At 43.2% G+C, this 24627-nt stretch overlaps 1 protein-coding gene across 1 annotated transcript in view; it reads left to right on the top strand.

The window, feature by feature from the left end:
* Positions 1-24627, top strand: part of ERI3 (ERI1 exoribonuclease family member 3) — a 210253-nt gene that overhangs the window by 44683 nt on the left and 140943 nt on the right. Inside the window, exons 5-7 of the mRNA XM_035121856.2 lie at positions 4669-4785; positions 11545-11604; positions 13776-13867. Of these exons, the coding sequence (XP_034977747.2) occupies positions 4669-4785; positions 11545-11604; positions 13776-13867 (269 nt within the window). The remainder of the gene's footprint in view (positions 1-4668; positions 4786-11544; positions 11605-13775; positions 13868-24627) is intronic.

The raw sequence follows: 24627 nt of genomic DNA on the forward strand, positions 1-24627 counted from the left end.
TGTCTATGTGCTCTGAAACACAGCCTGTTGTTTGTGTGTGTGTAAGTTCTTACCATTTCATAATAGCTCCTAATGAAATTCTAGATCTGTAATAACATTTTGGCTATCTAAAACAAACCATATGCTTGTAAAAAAAAGTGGAAACAGATCGGCTTTAAGCCATAAATTCTGGGTAATGGAGCGCCTTTTCTCCCTCTTTATGTTTGATAGATATTTTTGTTTCCGCAGGAATGTCAGCTCCTAATTTCATGATGTATCATGGATTTAGGAAAATGGAAATTAATAAAGGCATAAGATGAATGGCAGCTTTAAAGGTCCCAACACTTGTCTTTATTAGCAGGATGGACAGCAGGCTCCCCAAATTCTGCCGTGCTTCAAATGGAAGTTTTAAATGGAAAGCGCAGGGTGTCGCAGGTTACATTTCATTGTGGGGCTGGTTAACATTGTTAGTGAGCAGTGGTGCTGATTTCATAGGGCTGGTATCTGTTGTTGTAGATACCGGTGGAACAAACATTGTCAGACATTGGAAGAAAAAGTCATGGCTCTCACTCTCTCTCTGCCCCCCCCCCTCCATAATCTTTGGGATAACAGCCAGGAAAGCCAAGAAAAGGAGGTGGGGAAGTAAAGCTGTTGTATTTTTCCCGAGGGCATCTGATTTTTTTTTAAGTCAGTCTTTTGTAGTCTGATAGTTTTCATAGGCCAGCAATAATTTGGACTATCATAAAAATTTTCATACTTGTTCATTTTATTTCCTCCAGCTGTTTTAAACTAGCCCTCCTGAAGTTGTGCTGCTTGCCTGGGTCTGTCTCCCTTAATGTCTAAGATCATCTGTTGTCCCACGAATTGACCTGAAGAGAGAGATTTAGACAGGCTTGATGCTGTTAAAAGCCCTATCACTGACAGACCCTGTCCACTTCTTGCTGTGTGTTGCATGAGGCTTGTGGGTGAGCAGGGGGCTTATAGCGTGGTGGGTAAAGGGAAGCTTGAAGGTGGGGTATATACCCATATGTCGTTTTTCTACCTCAGGAGTGTTCCTTTAGGTGAATTGCACAGGATGAGGGGAGAAGCAGGACATTGCTGGAGAAGAACATCTGCCACTGACTTATTTCCCAGTCTTCCTTCTGCACCCCTGTGAGCTAAGCCAGGGTTTTACTTATCATAGTAACCAAACAGAGCCTTTGGCTTGTCTCTCCAAGCCCTGCAACAAACCCTGGTTAAAGCTTGTGGTTGTATTGAAATAGGAGCAGTGACACGTTGCTGTTTAATACAATATATGCTATGTTAAATTATGACAACCAAGCTCATGCAAATTTGTTATCAACTGTAGATCCCACTCATGTGCATGTTGAATCAAAAGTAAATTGAGCAAAGTTATGAACGGGCATTATCAGCACATCAGTTTTACAGGCATACTCTGCTCTAGTTGTGGGCATATGAATGCAGCATGTGAGCCTATAGAAAGACTAGAAAGCTTACATTCTGCAGAAGTCAAGGTGCAAGCTCTTAATTTCCAATCTCTATATTTTTTGGTGCCTGAACGCCTTTCTTAAACTAAAAATATTTTGATTTCTAAAATGCCTCCCACGGTTTTTTTTAAGGAAATCCAGTGAAGTGCACCTTCTGTAACAGTTATCACCCTTCATGTAATTGCTGATCACTGAACAGGAATTTAGTGTGTGTTTATAGCAAGTGGTAAAATTGTACCTATTGAATTTTGTCCTGGTCATGTACTACTCTTGTCTTAAAAGATGCATTATCTATTGGCCAGAAACAAACAAAAAAGTTGGAAGTGGCAAAAATCACTCCAGCCAAAATTTGTAAACTGCTGTAACTAAGGCATTTTAATCTGAATTATTTGAAATTTGTACAAATGGTTTGTCCTCATCATGGAAATTCCCCATACTAAAATTCATTTGATCTGACAAATAGTATCTATTTTTCCTAGCAGTATAGTTTTCTTTGCTTTATAAGAGCAGAATGCTGAAAAGCGGTTACACCTTAACTTTACTCTTGACTGTTTAATATTTTTCTGGTTTTTTTTCATACTTTTAAATTGTAAATAGAAAATTTTTCCTCACTCTCCCTATCGCTCTACAGTTCTCCTGCCTCTGATATACAGGGTGGTGTTGTGATAATTGCCTCTCCTAAATGTAGTTTGCAGGATTGGAGCCCTGTATTTCCCATGTTTTAATAATTTTTATATTCGTGCCCACCAGATAAAAGCTTGATATGATTATGTACAGAATTTAATCATAGGTTCCTTTTTTCTTTATATTCCTTTTTTATTTCCAAAGGAGGGATACACAGTCAAAATCTTAAAGTTGTTTGTTGCTTTGTCAGCATACTGATGTAATTGCCTGACATGTATGACCTCACAAGTCATGATGGGCAGTGGTGGTATGGTCAAGGCCCAAAAGCTTTGTTTAGTGCCTGCAGCAGCAGCAGTTGGCTTCTTAAGATGCAAATGTTGCTTGGCAGAGGAGCTTTTTCTTTTTCTCTTTCGTCTTCTTTTCCCTCTTCCAGATGTTTTCAGGCAGTTTTTTGTTGTTGTTTTTAAACTAATTCTATTCATGTTTTAAAAATTTATGAAAGCACTAATAAAAATGTCAAAGTGGTAAAAATGTTAGCTTTTGCTGCGCTTTGATTAAATTTTGCAAACTGTTTTTGAATATTAAAAAGCAATTTTTTTTATTCTCTCTTCTCTCCACAAGTGATTTGAGAGGCTGGATGCTTGGCTATCACTCAGTGGGCTCATTTGCACTCCAGAGCCCCAGCATCATGCTTCTCTATTAAATAACGCAGACAAATTATCCTTTAAAGACACCAAGCAAATTGTCACTCCTCTTACATTAAACTCGGGAGGGGGTGGAGTGTGGAGGAAAGAGACAAAGGAGTTTATCGTTTTTATTCCTTGGGTGTTTTTTTTAAATTCCATGTGTATATTTTAATAATTGCTAAATCTATCATAACTGCATTTGCTTAAACTTTTTATTAACAAGCCCATGTAAATTTTTGATTTTTCATATAGTTGAACATGCTGTTGTTTCTCTTTCCCTCTTATCAGTATAAATTTGCCACAGAACATAATAATGTCTACAGTGTACAGGGTTATGTACATGAGTGTGTGTGTATATATGGATACGGTGTGTGGGTGGAAGATAGAGTCTAACATTTGTCTTGAGTTTCTATGGAAGAGTTTCTCAAAAGCGGAAACCCAACAGGCTGTGCCTGCAGTTCTAGATATTTGCACCTAGGACAAATGGGATGATACTGTGGTATGCGAGCTGATGTTTATTTGTATATTTACATGCAATGTACATTTTTCTCCCTTTCCTCTATTTCATGTGTGTATTCTTAGGTTTAAAACCCCCTTGGGTAGAAACTTGTGAAGCCTGCTCTTTGCAAAGTGTCATGTAACAGATGGCCACATATAATAAATAATGATAATATTTAATACTAACAATTTTAATAAGATCTACAGAAATGTAGTAAACAGGCAATAGCAGACAATAGCATTTTCTACTTCCAGAACATCCCACAGAGCCAGTCCAGGAGAATATAATGGTTGATGGTATTAAAAATAACTAGAGAGATCAAGCAGATGAAGGAATGCCACACTCCCTTTATCCCTCTCCCAGTAAAGGTCATCCATCAGGGTGATCAAGGCTGACTCATTCCCAAAAGCAGGTCTGAAACCAGACTGAAATGGGTCTAGATCGGTTTCATCCAAGCATGCCTGCAGCTGCACACATCATAACCCTCTCAATCAACTTCCCAAGAAAGGTGTATTAGAAACTAGTTGATAGCCAGACTAGTGGGCGCAGGGTGAACTATTTTAGGCATGGACACACTACTGCCTCTTTCAAAGCAGCAGACACCACCCTGCCATTCACCATGCTTGGACCTACCTAGCCATGCTCTTCTGGCTAGGTTTTATTATCACTGAGGAACTGAGCTCAAGTAAGCAGTTTTGACGCATAGCTGCAAGCAACTTGTCAACGTTCTCAGGCTGCATCAACTGAAACTGATCCCACAAAGCCCAGCCAGTTGTGACATTAGACACCTCACATGGTTCTCCACCAACTAGGGCATTAAGATCACTGCAAAGCAGAGTGACAGCTGGCTAGTAGAGGATGCAGTGGCAGCAGCAAAATAGGCCTTCTTTGCTGCCTTCCCTGCCCACATGGTAGGCACAATTGTGTGCCCTAACCAGTGTGTGGTTGCCTTCTGTGCAAGGTTTTTGAGAGTGTTGTGGCTGCAAAAAAGAAGTCCTGGAGAAGGGATGTAGTAATAAATTGAACTAAATTTGCCCATCTGTGTAGAACGATGTGGTCCTTTGAGAAAAATCCCTTTGCCTTGGATCCATCCAACAGAGCCATAACAGCAGGGAATTCTGCTCATGTTGCTGCAGTCTTCTGTGTTGCATTCAATGACCTTCCTGAGTGGTTTTCCGAGGGGCGCAGGGAGCTCAGCAGGATGGAGGGGGCAGGAAATCCCCATTTCATTTCACTCTGCTTGTAGTTCTTCGGTTTCAAGCCATTGTTCCCATCCTGACTACTGCTCTTTGTCAGATATTACTTGCACTTTCCTTTCAGTTGTAGCTTGCCTTTTAACTTCTCTGAATGTTTCTTAAAAGTAACATTTAATGTATTAATTTTCTTATTGTAGGAGATCATTGAGTTCCCCATCCTGAAGCTAAATGGTCGGACAATGGAGATTGAATCCACCTTCCATATGTATGTGCAGCCAGTGGTCCATCCACAGCTCACACCTTTCTGCACAGAGGTAAAACACTTCATTTTCCTAGAGTTGAATGTTTCTTGTTGCTTAGGAATAGTCCTTTCTGAGAGCTGCTGAAATGCAGGCAGTTATTTCTAGTTTCCTTGCAGTTGCTAAAATCTTAGCTATTGTTTGTTTTTATTAGTGCACTGGAATGCATTAGTTAGTTGCTGAGATACTTGTATCATTGAAGTAGTTTAGGGACTTTGATTTTTACAAAGCAGAGATTAACGACTGTAACTCATTTTCTAGCTCTCATGATGGAGAAATGGTGGAAAATGTTTAGGCAGTTTCTAGTACAAGCTTTGGAACTACAGTCATACCTCGGGTTACAGATGCTTCGGGTTGCGCACTGCGCCGAACCCAGAAGTACCAGAACGGCTTATTTCTGGGTTTTGGCACTCGCGCATGTGCAGAAGCGCTAAATTGTGCTTTGCGCATGCGCAGAACTGCTGAATTGCGACCCGTGAGTGCGCAGACGCAGCGCTGTGGGTTGCGAACACTGCAGGTTGCAAACGTGCCTCCCGCACGGATCACGTTCGCAACCCAAGCATCCACTGTAGTGAGAATTTGGTTGGGAATTCCAACTTGCAGCAGGATAGGATTCGTACCTTGCACAGCCGAACTGACACTGGTTCAACATATTGCCCCCGGTTTCCTTATTGCCTTCCTGCCACTGTCCAGTTCCCGTGCAAAAACTTCAGTTCAGCAGGAAGTAGTTTGTGCATTGATTAAATATGGCTGCCAAATTCAGGATGCATCTAGATGTACATAATTTTACCAGTCAGCCCACTCTGAAGTGTGTGTACAATCATTTGTTCCAGACTAAACTCAGGGGAAACTGTTTTTCTGATGTTCAACAGAAGCTGGATTTGCATTGCATTGATTGGCTGGCCCTTGTGCCAACCATGAAGCCACTTCTTTCCCCCTTTCCTTTCTTGGAGCATTTTTTAAGAGTAAAAATAATGTTTTTAAAAAAATAAATCCTGGATTATGGTTTGCTGCAAAATAGGAAAGGGAGAGGGAATTGCTACACATGAAAGGAAGAGTGGGGAGAGTGTATGCCATCAACTCTCCAGGCTTATTCATATAATGCTAAAACTTTGCTGTTATGTCTGGTGTATTGGCTTCCTCACCAAAATAACCTAGTTATTTCCTAGTTTTAAAATGGAGAAGAAAAGAAGTTGTGGTACAGTGAAATCTTCAAGACAAATTACATTATGTTCATAATCTATTCGGTGCTGGGATCCTGATACCTAGATCAACTTCTGTATCAGAAACAGCAATGGAAAATGGCATGGGGGAAAGGGGAGGCTATTGCTCTAATGTAAGCAGAAATTCTGCTTGCCATTTTCCATACAAAATGTGGCATTTATTGTCACCGAGCAGATGCATGCATGGAATCATTTCAACAGGTGCACATCATGTCTCTACATGTTACTACCGTGTTTTCCCGAAAATAAGACACTGTCTTATATTTATTTTTCCTCAAGAAGACACACTATGGCTTATTTTCAGGGGATGTCTTATTTTTTAATTACCCGTCCAGCCCCGCCTCTTCCTTGGCGCCCTCCAGAACTGCGCCTATCACTATGTCTTATTTTCGGGGTATGGCTTATATTGCGCAAATCCTTAGAAATCCTGCTACGGCTTATTTTATGGGTATGTCTTATTTTCGGGGAAACAGGGTATGATGGGACAAGGTGAACGTGGCCCAGTTTCTCCCTTTTGTATGACATTCAAGGGTGTTTAAATCCTTTCCCATCTTCTGCCAACGTTTCTAGCTGTCATGGTAGTGTCTAGTGTGGTGAATGATAGCATGGGCAGCAGGCCACGCAGCTCCTGGGTCACCTAATGAGCCCCTTATTCTTCTGTTCCCCTGTGTATCCTCTCTCTCACCTCTTATTGTAAGCTTTTGTCTAAATAGCTGTGAACGGCAACCCTCCTCTATGCTTTCCCCAAAGCACTGATTTTGCTAAATGCTGGTAAAAGGCTTTGTCTCTACACCTCTACTTATAGACAGTAAGCTTTATAGGTCTTTTTGTCTGCACAGAAAGGCCAGGTCCGATTATCTGATGGTACGCCAGAGACAAGTGCTTATGTAATCAGCAAACTGTCTCAAGCTAGAAATACGATGGTGTACGAGATAAACACCAGAGGAAAATCCATGCTGTTGACATTGTCTTGAAGTGTGTCTGGTGTGCTGCCCTGTCTGGTCTTTGCCATTTCCACAAGGGAAAGCTGCAGGGCTTGCCAAAGCAAAGGGAAGCATATGTGGCAAATTGACTAAATGCACACCTTTATCCAAATTTCTGTGGAGTTATCTGAAAAATGTGACTTGTTGCCTGGAGCACCATGAGATCTATTTTACTGATGTGGAATTAAACAGAATTGTGAGTCTGGGCTAATGCTGGTTTTCCCCCTAGATAACCTAGCTCACAGGGCCAGAAATACTTTGTCAACAGAGGGAGCTAGAAGACATGGACCAACTTGCCTAGTTTCTTTTTTCCATACCTCACTGTACTCTTCTTCTTAGCCCGAGGTCAGGGAAGCATAAACCTGAGCATGAACTATTTGTATTTTCAGCTGAAACATACTGGTGGTAATCACAAGACAGAAAGAGGGAATCTAGTGGGATTCCTAGAGCCAGTTTCAAATAGATTGTCTATTCCAGGAACTCCTTCAATTGCACCACCACCATTATCACTACCGCCTTGTCCATGAGGGGGCATTCATGACCGGGAGATAGTTACTGTGAACTGCAGGGTCCAGGGTGGCCTTCTCTTTGGGTGGATGCACTACTGCTTGTTTAAGGGCAGCAGGCACCACTCCATTGTGCAAAGTTGTGTTCACCACACCCTGAACCTACCTGGTCAGGCCCCACCCTCAACTGGGTTTCACCAACCAGAATGGACAGGAGTCAAGAGAACAAGAAACTGTTCCCATCATCAGGGTGCATAAACTGAAATTGAGTCCAGAAAATATGGGAACATGTTGTAATAGACTGGACTCGCAGGAACAGCCATGCCATATACAGAATAGATTTGGATTCTGGTCCATGCCACTCTGTTCTTTGCAGTCCATTTTTGGTTGTTAGGGGAAATTTTTTTTCTCGTAACATGGAAAAGGAATGAAAGAGGCATAGAACAGTTAACATACACACTTATTTTCCTTTCCAAGAGTATGTGAAGCCTGTAGGCAGCTGCTATTACCTAATTAAACTATGGATTAATATTAAAACAGTTTCAAGAATGCAGCCTCTCTGACCCCCCTCTCTTCTTAAAATTGCACCTAATAATGACTTGATGAACTTCAGGAGTCCACCTAGAGGAACATTGCATTCTGAAAATTAAAAATTTCCCCTAAAAGGTATATGTTACCATTCTAGGGATGTTACTGCAAGAAAATAATTTTCCATTATGAGCTGCTTATTCAGCTAGTCAGGTATTTGGTATTCATTAGATTCAATTACAGTTTAATTGGAGTTTAATCTTAACACACACACACTCCAATGATAGCCAGCCAAAGAAACACAAGTGTGGAACCTTGCTTGCTGGTGCTGCACCATGTTTTCTATCTAATATTATTTATTATTTGTATAGCACCACCAATGGCACTTACAACATAAAGAAATGGCAAGACACACATTACTGAGGAGTCTATAGTCTAAATTTTGAATATTTGAGAACTGGCTTGTGGTTGTGGGAGAGGCAATAGAAGAGGGAGAGTCAGAATGAAGTTTCATGTACCTGGGCTTGGTTTCAGTTGGGAAACAGGACTGAAAGTGCTGGCTGGGGCTGATGGAGTCCAACAATATTGGGTGGACCACAGGTTCCCCATCCTAAAGACTGACAAGTTCACTTGCCTTATGTATTCCCCCCCCCCCCCCGAGACTCAAACCACTTTGCATTTAGTTGCATTAAACCAAAAAGAATGTATGGGGATAGAGAAGAATGTTGTGCACTGTAAGAGGGAAACAGATGTTTAATAGCAAAAAAGAAATACAAATGCAAGTCCGGCCTTTGCTTAATTCTTAGAATAGAGGTTCAGTGACAATCTGACTTTTGTGGGGTGCAGGTTATTATTATCTGCCTTTCACAATAAAGCTGCTTGCTAAATAGATTTGGTTATAGAAAGAAATTTCCCCATTATAAATCTACTAAAAAGTGTCAAACTGTGTGTTTGTTTAGTGTTATTTATTTAAATTATTTATATTTCCCCTTTTGAGATATAAATCCTACCAAGGCTGCTTACAAGTAACATTCAATTACATACTTTAAAAATACAATAAACAATACTATTAAAAACCCATCAGGATCTTTCCCACAGGGGCTCTGTGGGAAGGAAATAGCCCAGCTGCAGCAGCCTTCCTTCTACTCCTGGAATCCTTCCCACAGGGCACTTGGTGGTAGATCACCCTGGTGGGATGGAGGGAGGGAAGTTGTGAAGGGTTTGTGTGTGGAGTTTTTTTATTATTAAGTATCTCCCAATGGTACATAAGGATTAGGGTTTCCTGTATCAGAACAGAGGCCTGGGACTAACTAACCTCTGTGTTTTTGTCATCAGTTTGGTGTATTTTGTTAAGCAAAATGATCACCCCACCCCTTCACTCTAGGCTATCACTGCCATAGAGTTATTGAGCTGTAGCTAATACAATGCAAGTGAACAGCAGGACTTCCCCTTCCATGCCTCTCCTTGTGCACTCCCAAAATCAGCTCGCAAAGGCCCTCCAACCTTCTGGAGCAGATTTTGAGGTGGCGGGGGCTGCAGGGGAGAGGAGGGGGAAGTTTCCTTACATAAGTGGAAGTCTGCTGTGCAAGTGGAACAGCAGCACTGAACACAACCTTATGTTTCTGTCTTAACTATGAAACTTATTTGCTTCAGGCTTAATGTAGACCCATGGGTGATCTTCTTGAAATAACATTCAGTGTAAGTTAAAGGAGAGTACTGAGAATGATATCTTTGCGGTTTTTAAAAATGCAAAGTATTCTTCTCAAATTAAATTTGCAAATGACTATAAAATTGGAAAGATAGCTTTGCACTCCTGTCTGATAATGTTTTGATACTTATTCCTCCATTCCCTGGAAAGCAGCACCACTGATGCCCTGAGCATCTCGCTTTTCCGGAGAGGTTTATTTTATTTATCTGTTTATGGTCCTTTTCTCTTGTGTTAATCACTAGTGTACGGGAGTGTCCAAAGACACCCTGGGCTGTAAAATGTAATTAAGGGATGCAGTAGGAATGGCACTGAAAGAACTTGCACACTAAAATGGCAGGCGTTTTACTTATTCTATTAAACTAGAGCACCAACTGCAGGGCTTGAAGGTGTAGATCATGCTCCCCTAAGGTAAATTTTTGATACTCTGGAGAAAGTATTCATATAGCACTGTTGGTCCTGATATCATTGTATCATTACATGAGAACAGTTCTTCTGTGAGAAACAGCAAGGCTGTTGCCTCCTCTCTTCCATTCCCTAAAGCAGTAGTTTTCAGCCAGTGTGCTGTGGCACCCTGGGGTGCCTTGAATAATAGTCAGGGGTGCCGTGGGCAACACTGGCTTCCGTCCCTATTTCCTTCCCTCCCTCCTCTGATGCCCTCTTGCGTCTCTGCCTCCTAAAGGCTTGCACAGCTGTTTGTTGCAGCAGCCCTGGCTACAAGCTCCGCAGGCGAATAGTGCCTTTGGGGCTGGCGAGGGGGTGCTTCCCAGGCCCCTGTGGGGCAGTGTGAGAAGGCACATCTCTTTGGGGCAGGAGGGGCAGCTCAGAGACCAGGCATGGCAGCTGTGGCTGCCCAGAGGATTCCCAAGGAGAGGGGAGAAGGGCGGAGGCTGAGGAAACACACCACAAGGGAGGGTGCTCGAAAAAGGGTGAGAGGCTGCCAGCTCTGCAGGCAAGGGGTGACATAACTGGGCTCCTGAGCCCCACAGGGGTGCCACAGAAAGATTGTACTTGGTCAAGGCAGCCATGGACTCAAAAAGTTTGAAAACCTCTGCCCTACCGTATGAGAAGCGAACTGGAGTGTAAGTAAGAGACACTGACTTGCTCAGAATCACCGTTGAGGCTGAGAGAGTGCATGAACATGCATGTGGATCTTTTCCACAGTTTTGATGCCACAGCTGAAAAGACTCTCTCATCCACCAACTGCACTTAGCAGTTGGTACATTGAGGAGGATACTGAACAGGTTCATAGAATCACTGAAATGTGGCTCTGGAAAGGAAGCATGGATGTCATCTAGTCCAACACCTTGAACTGAAAGAGGAGGATCCTTCTGACTCATCCCCATGAACATGTCAGCTCTATTAGCTAAATTATCGTGCACAAAAAGAGAAGAGATGTGGGCAAGATTGATTGTGCCTGGGCAAGGAATAATTGTAGTTCTATGAATTTTGATAGCTCAAACTGGTGAGCCGGAGCCCCAGCCTGCAAGATACAGGCCTCAAATAAATCTCAGCTGAGAGAAAATGCTGTTCTAGCCAAAGACCATTCCTGCAATAACTGGGATAACTGTTGTGTTTGGGTCTTCAATAAGCTATTTCCCTTTAAAATCTCCTCAAACTTAGCTGAGTGTGAAGCTTAGAACAGTATTCTTCCTTGCTTTGGGCAGATCTCTCATCTGGATTTCTATGAGTGCCAGTGCTTTGGTACCATCTATATGCAGCACAGCAGTATTTTGCAGTATCAGTGAGAAGAGCAGGGAAAAAATCCATTCTTTTTAGTGTTATCGCTGATTTCTTTGTTTTTGTTTTCTCCATTTCCTTTGTTTCAGCTGACTGGAATTATTCAAGCCATGGTGGATGGGCAGCCCAGTCTCCAGCAAGTGCTTGAGGTAAGCCTCATAACCTTTAGTTCCTGACCTCTGACACCTCCTTTCCCTTCCCCCTTCCTCTTCCTGTGTATTGAACCACATAATTTGACTATGATTACAGCTTCATTAGAATAACATTTGCTGTCACATCAGTGACATGCTGTTGAGAATATTGAACCATTGATCTGTCATTTCCAGCTGTTCTTGTCAAAGGTACTGACAGCATGTCCAGACTCCTGCCAGAAGTCATGAGGGGAGGTGTGTGTTGTGGGGGGACTCTCTTACAGGAGATGGTCTTCAGGGGTCAGCAATGTTGCATTAAGACAACTGCATGAAAGATGATAAATTAATGGACACATCTACTTAAATACTCAGTAATAAACAGAAAGAATAGTGCCCATGAAATCTTGTCTGTGAGGGTCCTGAATGGAGGAGATAATCTTAATAGTGCCATCTGCTTAATGTTGAATTCCTGCTGCATTTAAGGCTTAATTAGCTGAAAGTACTTTTACAATCAATAGCTTTTGTTGTTTGGCATCTATGGATGGAGTCCTCCAGGAGGGAGAGCCTATTCTGACTGCAGCTCGATGTGTTGCTCCCATCAGGATTTGTGCCTAATGGTTCTTAATCAAAACAATTGTAACCACAGCTAGTGTAAGGAAATCTGATTAGAGGTTAAAGTTGTGCTCTCTTGCTTCAGGGGTAGCTTGAAATTGCCTGAGTGTGGCGAAAGGGGACAGCTATGAATCCCTGGATGCTATTCAGTTGTGAGTCTTCCTCCTGACTGCATTAGAAGCAGCCTCAGCTGGCCCGGATGAGAAGACTTTTATTCCACCCTTTGCTCAAAAACTTCCCCTGACAGGTGGAATGAGCCTTCATAGTTTACTACCCTTTGGGTCTCCTTCCTGTGGTTAGGGCCACCAGTGAGACCCTGAAGGCCCATTCAACATAAGGCAAGTGAAGAAATGTGCATAGGGTGCTCAGTATGAAACAATTATATTTTACAATTCCAGTAACGTTGGCACTTGAAGAATTGCAGCTCCAGCAAAGGGTTGATACACCCTGCTGAGAACATGATAATCTGTCCTATATTTAGTCAGACCACTTTGCCTAAAATGACTGGCAGTGGCTCTACAGGGTATCAGACAGGAGTCTTTGCTACCTGTATCTGGAGGTGTCAAGAATGTGCCTGGGGTCTTTTTTTGGGGGCGGATTCATTCATTTAATGAAATTTGTACACCACTCAAGCAAAATACCTCCAAGTTATTAACAAGAGACAAGCATTAAAAACAAGCTGCATTACAGAATGTAAACTAAAATCAGTAATTTTAAAACAATTATGTGTACTAAAATGACCTGTTAAAATTGCATGTTAAAATTAAATTCGTGGTGGGCATAATGAAACACAGGTTTTTTAAGCAGGTACAGAAAACAATATAGTTAAGGTACCTTGTATTTTAATGCCCTGCATGGTTCCTTGTGTCTTTCCAGTGCTTCTACTATATATCCTGTTCCCATGTTGTTGGCCGCTTTTGATCCCTGTGCCCTATCTGCTGTCCTTGTTTCATATTCTTGCACCACTTTTCTGCTTCTGGAAAGAGGAAAATGTGTCCTTACACCGGTCTATTACAGAGAATAAGTTGATATTTGTTAGAATAATAAAACAGTGGAATAATTGTGTTTACAAGGTTATTTATTTGCAAGGCTTTCTGGATAGGAACCCTTATTTTTGTATACTCCGCTATTCCACATTTGATTGCTTGATGGGTCTCCTTGGTTAAAGTCCAGCTTGTTCAGATCCGAACATGATTCTGTAAGCATTTGCTTAGGGTATGTTGAAAAAGAACCTTTTGTAACTGTTGATTTACTGTTTTATGGCGTGGGGAAGGCTATTCAAGACACACAGGAAATGGCCAAGTAATATTAAAATGTGACGGCCATTCTGTAAGCAGAAGTGTTGTGATTCCTGATAAGATCACTCCTTCTCTGGTCGCTTGATGTCTCCTATCAGAAATCTTCAAAGGTCCAAGCATACTTTCATAGAGATGAGGAGGGGAACAGAATGAGATGGGAGGGGGGGCAGCTGTGTTGGATAAGATCACAATTTTCTTCTCTTGTGATTGTGAGGCTTATCAGCATTTAACTGTTGTGTCTCTTTTCCGTGTCTCAGAAAGCTCATCTGTTTCTTTCAGAGGGTCGATGAGTGGATGGCAAAGGAAGGCCTCTTGGATCCCAGCGTCAAGTCGATTTTTGTAACCTGTGGAGACTGGGACTTGAAAGTAATGTGAGTATGGGATGGAGGATTATGCATTCATGCTATGAACATTCTTGCCGCTTCTCAATATTTCCCCTTCACTAGGATTTTCATGTGTCTTCCTTTTGGAGAAGTAAAGGGAAGTGTATGCTACCATTTCTCCTGTATCTTAACTTTCTAGGTAGCACACCCCTTTTGGAAGTAAAATGTTTTCAAATGGTGTGGTGCTGATATATGTCTAGTGATGGTCGTATCATGCCTGCCACTCTTTCCTTCTGCCTGTGTGCCAGCACTTAACCATCTCGGAGGGGACATTATGGAGCATGCCACATTTAGGAGTAAAGGTGGCATCCATCATTTCCTTGGTCAGATACACAAGATGCTGAGGTCCCTGCGTATCCCTAGAAGCTGCATGCTTTGATGCATTCCTGCATCTCAGCATTCCCCCCCCTGTCTAAATAGTCCATATTGTAAACAGACAGAGTGCAGGATAATGGCAGGAGCATTTTTTATTGAACTTGAACCACATTACTGTCTGTTTGAAGATCCTTTCTTTCAGAAATGATGACTAACTTGAAGAGCAAGGAATGTTGTATTTCTTGCTTGAGAAAAGATGGATGTATAAGGTTCATTTTTATTCCCCCCCCCCAAAGACTGTCAGCAGGTTTAAAATTGAAAGATATCAGCTTCTGTACATCAAAATTAAATTAAACAATAGTTGTGATGTTGACATATATTTTAATCTGCATTGTTTGGGCCTTATTAGCCAAGAGCTCTTTTTCCTAGACATCTTCTATAGAAAATCAGCTACAGCACTTCACTTCAGTCAACAGCAATACAACTTAATACTGGAGGAGCTGATATAGCTCCATGTCTTTGTAACTCCCTGACTTGGTCTACCACAATTTTGTATTATTGAACTATACAAGGTGCCTGGCATTATGCTGATGTAAAGGGGTTAAGAACATAATAAGAGCCTTGCAGGATCAGACCAAAAGCCAATCTAGTTGAGCTTCCTGTTTTCCACACTAGTCAAGCAGAAACTCTCACGGACATGAAAGCAAGGGTCCTCCCCTGCTCCTGTTCCTCAGCAACGTGTGTTCAGTATTCTTCCTCTGATCCTGTAGGCAGTATATAGCCATAATGACTTAGAGTCCTTGATAGCTTTATCCTCCATGAATTTGACTAACCTCCTTTTAAAGCCATCCATGGCATACTCCATGTGGCATGTGAAAGTGTACTTCCTTTGTGGTCCTCTCATTCACACCCAGTGTGAAGAACAATTTGAGACTTAGTGGCCAGCAGGAGACACCACAACAATTTTGAATCTGTTTAACTACAGTGCATTATTATGTTCCTTAATTGAGTGCATGTACATAAAAGCCACTTATCCCTGTTTATCAGTAATATCTGGACAGACAGAAAGCACTGGGGCTCATGTGACCCGATCTTTGCCTCTCTAGCAGAGTGATGCCGGTTATATTACAAGAAAAAGGTTGTGCACTTGACATATACAGTGCTAAGCTGACATCCACAACTTGTTAGCTGTGCTGTTTGGCTTTCAATCACACGTGAATTTCTACAAGTCATAAGAGGGCATGCTGCTGGAGAGAATCCATGTTGATTCCATTCAGCATTGGAGAAGGATTCTTGATCACTTACTTGCTTGGACTGATTACTAGTGCTAACTTGAAAAATTGGGGCTGAGCTGACAGCAAAAGACCCAATGTGGAAAGAAATTGTGTTGCTCTTTTTTAGACAAAATAATTACTTTTTAATATTTGTGTTAGCAGAACGGTCTGTATCTGAGCCTTCTTTGAAGCCCTGTCTAGAGCCAACAATTGACCTTGTTGCAGAGATTTAGCAGGGCTTAATTTCCTTTAAAGCGCCAGTATGAGAAAATTCAGAATTTCATTGGCCTAAATATACATTATTTATCCCTACAACTTTCTCTAAATCTTTTTTTGGTGTTAGAGCAGAGGTCCCCAAACTTTTTCAGCCGGGGGCCGGTCCACCGCCCCCAGACCCTGTGCTGGGCCGGACTATATATTTTTTTTGGCGCAAGGACCCCTGCTGCGCCCCACCCCACCCCATGTTTCTCTCAGGGTGGGCAGCAGAGAGAGAGAGTCCGGAGGGACAGAGACTCCATTTTCCAGAGTTGTTAAGAGGCGGCTCAGCCCCCCACGGGCACACCTCTCCCTCGGGTGTGGGGTCAAGGAGGGAGATGCTGCCTTCACTGAGCGAAGACTGGGGGTGTGGGGTCAGGGAGGGAGATGCTGCCACATTCATTCAAAGCAGTCCAAAGTGACACCATTAATTCTTTATAATACAGTATTGCTCTAAAAACAGATGGCAAAAAACTATAACTGTACTGGTCTTTGGCGTCTGGAGAGGGGAAGGGGGAACTTTGTATCTGAAAGTTTAAAACTGAATTTCATCATCATAAAAAACATTGGAAGAGACAAATGGCTTTAGCCACGTTTCATGGGCAGCCCTACCTGATTCCCGTTGAACTTACTGCAAAGTAACTGAGCTCTTAGCCTGGCACTGAGAGAGGGGGGAGACCCAGCTGCCTTAAGAGATGAATGAGATAAACACCGGGATGAAAAAACACACAAAAAGCGGGAGATTGATATTTTGGGGTCCTAGGGCAGATTAGGCAGGTCTCCTTTGTCAGTTGCTGCCCAGGGCTGCGGAGCCAGAAGGAGAAAAGTCAGTGGAGCTGCCTTTTGGACTCGGCTCTGGGGCTGAGGAGCTGACTGAAGCAGCCGAGCGAGCGGAAGCAGCCAAGCGGAGGCAGGAGGGGCGAGCCAGGAGCGCCGTTCAGAGCCTCTTAAAGGCGCAGCGCCGCTTTTTCCCACCGCCTTCCTGGGCACCCCCTGGGCTCCTCTGCCTGCTCTTGCAAGCCCGAAAAGGCTCCTGTCCTGCTGCTGCCTCTCGCAAGCGCAGGCACAGGAGCCGCAGTTGGGGGAGGCAGCAAAGGGGCGGGGAGGAACGAGCAGCCCGGCTCCTGCCCAGCTTCGCTGCTTTAAAGCGAGCTGCGGAGGAGGGAAGGTTTCTCCTCCGGGCTGAGAAGCTGCGCTGCGTCTCTCTTCTTCTTCGAGGACTCCGCACCGCGCCTCCTTTTTCTTTCCCCAGCCCTGGGTTCCGCTCAGTCAAGCTTCGCCATCAGCGCACACACCGCGGGACCAGCAAGAGCTGTGCGCGCGCTGGTGGGTGAAGCTCGACTGAGCGGAACCCAGCACAGGGGAAAGGAGAAGGAGGTGCGGCGCGGAGTCCTCGGAGAAGGAGAGAGACGCTGCGCCACTAGGAGGAGGAGCAGCCACAGGCGGCGCCCAGGAGGAGCCCGTGCCATGCTTCCCTTCCTTGGCGCTGCTGCTGCGCTCAGGACAGGCGCAGGCTCCTGGCGGCGAGGAAGAGGGGGGTAAATCCCCAGACCTTTCGCGGGCCGGATTGGGAGGCCAATTGGGCCGCATCCGGCCCCCGGGCCGTAGTTTGGGGGTGCCTGTGTTAGAGCATCTGGCCCTAAATCTGCAACACAGAGTTACCTATGTGGGCAAGTCAAGCCTTCCCTGACCTGATGCCATCCAGATGTTTGGATTGCGGTTTCCACCAATCCCAGCCACCTGTGCTGGTTGGAGCTGAGGAGAGTTGTAGTCCAAAATATCTGAAGGTCACTTGGTTGGTGAAGGTGTGTTTCTCATATGTGATGGATCATTGTCCCTACAGATGGCTAGGTGATCCCTTAGGTCAAATCTATATAGCCTGTGTCTTTGGGATTAAGTGAGGAATTGTCATTGTATCAGTGCTGGATTCTGGTACTCCATAAGGACATTTTTGTGTTTAATGCTTATCTTTTGCCTATGTGTGCCTCCAGAATCATTGCCACCTTTCACCATCACTTCAGTCTTTATTGCAAAAATCTCAGATTGTTGTCATGCATGCCTCCAAGCTGCCAGAATAAAATAAACATATATACCTTAGTTTGTTTACCTGCATCATTTGGAGTTGTTTACCTGCAGCATTTGGAGTTACATATTCTGGTTGTCAACTTTTTAAAGTCCCTGGTTGTGAATCTTCTTTTGTTGAATCCTGTCCACATTTTTATTTAGTTATTTAACCAAATTTATATATCACATGATTGGAAATGCTTCCAAAAAGGATAGAAGGTGCTGCTCAACTGGAGCAGCTTGTCTAGTTTCTGTTGTCACATTTTAAGGGGGATACAAACAAACTGGAGAAGATTTGAATGAGCATCAAAGATGGTAAAGAGATTGAAATGCATAAAAAACATAAAAGCTGTTTGCAAATAGAATGTGGAAGAGGCTGACGTAGAGAACAAAGACCAGGATCATTAAATACAGAACAAGAAGCAATAGTTCAAGTGTGTGCAGGCCTATGTTAAGTTGGATATTTGGTTGGCAGGAGTGAGGGACTTCATTCAGTTAAGCAACAGAGCTAGCTAGTTGAGGTGTATAATTCTACTATGGAAGCCTTAAAAAACATATCTAGGACAAACATATCATACACTTCTGTGAATCTGTGAGGGAAAAGAACATAATGAGGATTTTCCTTCCTGCAATGTGGATTTGAGGCCTCATGGCCAGCAGGAGACACCACACATCCTTTTTGAGTTTGTTAACGTCATTCTTTGTGTATCTTCTACATGCATTTTCATCCATGTGGGAGAGAACATTCCATTGTAGCCTCAGAAGATGTTCTAAATGGCTTATCTCCCTCACCATGCATTTTATCTTATTTTAAAATGTTATTTTACACAGCAGTTTCAGAGGTTAATCCTTGGACGTTTCTGGTGCCAAGTGGGAAACCTGTGGTTTTGTGATTCCGGCTTCATGGAAGTAAGGGCTTCAGCAGCTACCTGTTAATGAGCAGCCCGTCACTTTGTCCCAGTGGAGATGGGCTGCGGGAGCCTTAGTGGCATCACATCTGATTAGCAGCATGTTGGCGAACATGGCTTGAGCTTGAGTGAGAGAGCGCTTGCTGCCAGCCCTGACTCGTCTCATTTCCCCATTTACTTTTATCCATCACTATGAATGCTGAGGCTCCCTCCTGAACTAATTAAGTTTGCATGTGTTTAGACACATTGCCAAATAAGATTTAGCAAAGCAGAACTGAGCTACATCTCTTTTCAAATGGGATTGGTGAAGAGCTGATATGCTGCCTCAAGGACCAAAAGAGACACAGTAGCTTGGATGTGCAGCATACCTCAGATGCATTCCTCAGCAAAGTTCCATTATATTCTAAGAGTGCTCCGGAGGGAAGCTAACTAATATGCCATTATTGTGCAAAGGATAAACAGCTGTTTTGCTTATGATAGATGAGTGTGTGAGTTTTCAGGAATCATACTGGTTCAGATCCAGATTTTTAAAGTCATTTTAGTACAAGGAGCAAACATGCGTTTTTTAACAGTTCCAATTCATTGTTGGAATAAGAATCAGTGGCTCTTTCTCAGTACTTTCCATCCTCTTTCTTTCAGTGTTTCAGGAAAAAAATTCTAAGGTTTTATTGCTTGTTGTTGCAGTGGGGGTGCTAACCTGTGACCCTTCATTTATTGCTGAAGTATAGTTCCTAAAGGCCCCAGCAAGCTTGGCTGATAGGAAGAATGTGAGTTGTAGTTCAGCAGCATCCGAGGGGCTACATCCTGCAGCTCACCTGGTAGGGGCACATTAAGAAGGACCTGAAGAAAATCTGAAGTCTTACCGGTAGGTAGGTAGGTAGGTAGGTAGGTAGGTAGGTAGGTAGGAGGTGTAGGGATAGAAAAAAAGAGTTTTTCAGTATCTTTGTTTTAAGCTTTGAAAAGCCCTAAAAGTAAACACCAATACTTTTTTAACTCCTCCTGGAAACAGAACCAGTGATGGCAGTGAAGTGTTCATATCATCTGGTCCCAGTTAGCAGTCTCATGGTTATATTCTGAATTAACTGGAGTTTCCAAACCATTTTCAAATGCAGCCCCATACCTAGTGCATTGCAGTAGTCCACACAGGAAGTTACTAGGTAATGGATAACTGAAGCAAGGCTGTTTCTGTTCCAGTAGATTCGTAGCTGGCATACTGTCACATTATTTTGTTTAGCTTCAGGGTTCCAGGGTTCTTCATTAGATGTTGACAGTAGCTAGGCATAAGTGAGTATCCGGAAGTGATGAGCTTAGGTCAGAATAGTATCATGGACCTGTTTGGGATATGTGGTGAGTTGTTGCCCAGAAGGCTCATTGTAATCCTGGGGTCAGAAACCAGGTGCTGATTCTGTACTCAACATGTGCATGGGTGGACTTCCTGATTCCCAGCCCCCACTGATCAGCAGGAATCGGGTTGGCAAAAGGAAAGCAGCTGTTCTCCTCCTGCTTACTAGCCTCCTTTCCTTGTTAAGATGCAATTTCTTTAACGAGGAAAAAGCCCCTGAGTGGGAACATCACCTTTCTGAAGGGTTGTCCTGACAAAGGCATTTCACATCAACGTAGTCTCATGTCAGGTTTGGCAAATACAGTCACTCATTCTAAAAACCTCCCCCCACTAAGAAAAAGAAAAGTCCATGCACCTGAGAGGAAATGAATTCTCCACAGCTTGAATACATCATGACAGCAGTGGATCTAATGAGAGAGGGCCATTCATTCTGGGTGTTAGAGTTTCCTCCATCGATACAGAAATGCTATTAATTAAAAAGAAACTACCTGAAGCTCGAGATAAGAGGCACCAGACCTGCCAGGCTGAAATGTGTGAGTGGAGATTCAAGCCTTGTTAAGCTTATGGGACCTTAGGCCTGAGAACAAGTGCTGTGGGAAAGGGATTCCAAGGAGCTACTTGAGAATGTGAAACTGCAAGGCAAAGCTTAGACTTGGTGTAAGCCGCTCATTCTTGGAAACCAGTGTAGCGCGGGATTTATAGCAAACTGCAATGTGTATCATTTGTTATGAGCAGTGAATTGTGTATTTTTTGTTACAAACCACTGGGTCTTGCTTCCTTGGAGGGGCCAGATGAGGGAACTACCTCAGGATCATTCACACTAGGCTTCCCTCTGAGTAAGCCTCCCTGTTCGGCTCTGTATCTCTGTGGAAAATCTCCCCGTTCCAACAGTATGGTGGGGTGGCATTGTATTCTTTTTCTATCTCCTCAAAGCAAACCAGCACCTGGTGAGTCATTCTTTCCTGTCTGCTATATCATTATATTGATGCATTGTGCTATATCCTGGATAATTCAGCCTGTCTAGCTTCATCATTACCATCCAGGAGAACCAGAAGCAGAGCATAGATATTTCAACCTTGTCTGATTTTCTGGAAGCTGATATTGAGGCTTGATCTCCACCCTGTTCATTCTCCTCTTATTCACAACCTACGTATAATATTAAAATAGTAGGCATCCCTGAGAAGGTCCTCCACACATAAAAGGAACAGACTGTCATACTGCACCCCATTTATATCATGAAGGAACTTAACTTTTGTGTTGACTTGGAGTAGCACCCAAGATAACTTAGTATAATAGTTGCCAAGCTGGGTCAGACCAGAGATCCATCTTCTGTCTGACAGAAGATGTCATTATCGCCACTGGCTTGACTGACTTCAAAGGGGGATTTGGCAAATGTGTCTATAATGCCTATTAGCCATGATAGTTCAATGCAACCTACTTGTTACTATGGGCAGCAGCAGAGGAAGGCTATTGCCTTCATGCTCTGCTTCTAGTGGGCTTTCCCAAAGGATCTCAATTACCACTGTAGGAAAGAGTATGATGGGATGGATGAATAATAATAATAATAATAATACTAATAATAATAAAATAATAATAATAATAATAATAATAATAATAATAATAATAATAATAATAATAAAAATAAAATTATTATTTATACCCCACCTATCTGACTGGGTTTCCCCAGCCACTCTGGGCGGCTTCCAACAGAAAAATAAAATACAATAATTTATTAAACATTAAAAGCCTCCCTAAACAGGGCTGCCTTCAGATGTCTTCTAAAAATCTGGTAGCTGTTTTTCTCTTTGACATCTGATGGGAGGGCGTTCCACAGGGTGGGTGCCACTACCAAGAAGTCCCTCTGCCTGGTTCCCTGCAACTTGGCTTCTCGCAACGAGGGAACCACCAGAAGGCCCTCGGTGCTGGACCTCAGTGTCCGGGCAGAACGATGGGGGTGGAGACGCTCCTTAGGGCTTTAAAGGTCAGCACCAACACTTTGAATTGTGCTCGGAAACATACTGGGAGCCAATGTAGGTCTTTCAGGACCGGTGTTATGTGGTCTCGGCGGCCGCTCCCAGTCACCAGTCTAGCTGCCGCATTCTGGATTAGTTGTAGTTTCCGAGTCACCTTCAAAGGTAGCCCCACGTAGAGCGCATTGCAGTAGTCCAAGCGAGAGATAACTAAAGCATGCACCACTCTGGCGAGACAGTCTGCGGGCAGGTAGGGTCTCAGCCTGCGTACCAGATGGAGCTGATAGACAGCTGCCCTGGATCCAGCAGGACTAGGAAACAGCTCTCACCTTTGTCCCTAGCCCACCGGAGATCATCAACCAGTGCGACCAAGGATCAAACCTTTAGTTTGAGCCAAACAGACTATTAAGTACTGTTTGGGGCTGAGGTTGAGAAGCAGAACAAGTCCCACCTGCAAAAGGTAAACTTCTAAGACGTGAAAATGCTTATCTGATTATTTTCATGGTAGGAAAGTCTTGACTAATTCATTTCTCTCCAGGAAACTACTTGCTCAGAAGTTTTTATTTTGATAAGTGGTTAAAAAGCAAGTGCTCGCTTTCTAATATGGTGATAAAACATACTAGAAACATTTATAGCTCTTGGTGCATTTCTTGGGATGCACATTAGTGAATCCTTAGCAGTGAATTATACCATTGCTTAATTTGATTTTACTGTTTTTAATTTTCCCTTGTCCAAGTTTTACAAGAAGAGTTGGCGATGCCATGTTCAGAATATATCAAGAACAATGGAAAGGGCAGAAGCTCTCTATTACAAGCTCAGAGAATAAACCACTTGACTTTCATAGATCAAAGGTCTTAAGCAAACAAACCATGTTCTAGGTTTAAGTTAACTGAAGTCCAGTATTATGGCGGCACCCAGTAAAGATCCACCTGCTTGCTGAAATCCATGTGTGCAGCAGGAATTCTGCTTTCTTTCCTTCACCTTCCAGTCTCCACCTGTGACTCCAAAATCTGTTCTGGAGATTTTGGAGGTGTGCTACATGCTACAGAGTGGAGGAGAAGGAGATATCATGTTGCATTTGCTTATGCTACACTGGATCTCATTGTTAATACTGTCGACTCATGCACAGTTCTAATGTCTTCTAGTGTGAGAGACTGCTTCCCGAGAAGCTAATACTGGTGGATGTGTGACTTTTTAGGAATACAGTGGTACCTCGGTTTACAACCACAATTGGTTCCGGAAGTCTGTACTTAAACCGAAGTGTACTTAAACTGAAGCGAACTTTCCCATTGAAAGCAATGGAAAGTGGATTAATCTGTTCCAGACGATGAAAAATACCCCCTGAAACAGCAACTTAACATGGATTTTACTGTCTAATGAGGCCATTGATCCATAAAATGAAGGCAATAATCAATGTACTCTACTATAAAATAAGTAAGACAGTATTGTAGATGAAAAAAAATTAACATTTTTTCTTACCTGGGCTGATGATAGTCATTTTTTGGATGGGGACTAGGGGCCTCTTCCACAATCACTTCTCTCCTGCCATTCCGTAGCACCCCGGAGCATCCGCGACTGGGCCGCAGCCGCTGAAGCGCTCCGATGGCTCCGTGAAGGCCCTCTGGAAGGCATCGGAGTGAAGGCCCGGCCTCCGCGAAGCCGGTCCTTCGCTTCGATGCCTTCCGGAGGCCAGGCCTTCGCTCCGAATCTGGAGATGGTGACATTACAATCCACAACACCTTTTGTCTAGGTGGAGGGCTTCTTGTCTAGGTAGAGAGGTAGAAATGAAGGTCATTTTGTTTTAGGTGACACTTCAACCCAAACCCCCAGATGACTTTTCGCAGCAGATTCAGAAAGCTACCAATGACATGGGAGGCCAAATGGAACCTTTTGCAGGCAGTGAGCTTCTTCTAAACCCCTATTATCCCCCCCCCCATCTCTCACTCTTCAAGACGAAAGGAAACTTAAACTAGTTTTGTTATCCAAGCACCCGCTTTCTCAGTTCTGTATTTTCTAATTTTATGGCTCTGCATGCTTACCTTTTCTGCTGCTTTCTGTTTCTTGCTTTGTTTGGGAATGGAGGGTTGTATGTCGAATCCTGCAAGTGTCTTCCTCCCCTCCCCCCCCTCTCCCTGTGGTTTCTAGGAATTGGTTTTGGGTGAGATGCTTGTAACTAAGCCGTTCACGTAGGGATTACCTTGCTATGGACGGCAAACTTCAGCTTGTCTAATCTTCTATACACAAAGGGTAAGAGCTTCATCCCTGTATCTGAAGGGGTTGGTGGTGTGTTAGCTGAAAGCATAATGAGCTTTGACACAGTGTAAGTTGAGAGAGCACAGTGGTATTGGTTTGGAAATTAAGACCATGGGAATGAAGCCAGACAACAGTATCACAAGGGATAGTAAAACGCTAAGAAAGGGGGGGAAACATAAGAGAAACTGATATCTAGGGTAGAATATTAGAGAGAGTGTTTAGTTATTTAATAAAAATTAATTTGTTACTCATAATTGGGGCGGGTGGCGGCATTGTCCTATTTTCTTGTAGTTGAGACTGAGAAAAAGTATGCGGAGACTGGCAGTGGTTGTACTACAGGGTAGCATAGCCATACAAAAGTCTGTAA

Source organism: Zootoca vivipara, chromosome 7 (assembly GCF_963506605.1).
Source record: "Zootoca vivipara chromosome 7, rZooViv1.1, whole genome shotgun sequence".
NCBI classification, from domain to species: domain Eukaryota; kingdom Metazoa; phylum Chordata; class Lepidosauria; order Squamata; family Lacertidae; genus Zootoca; species Zootoca vivipara.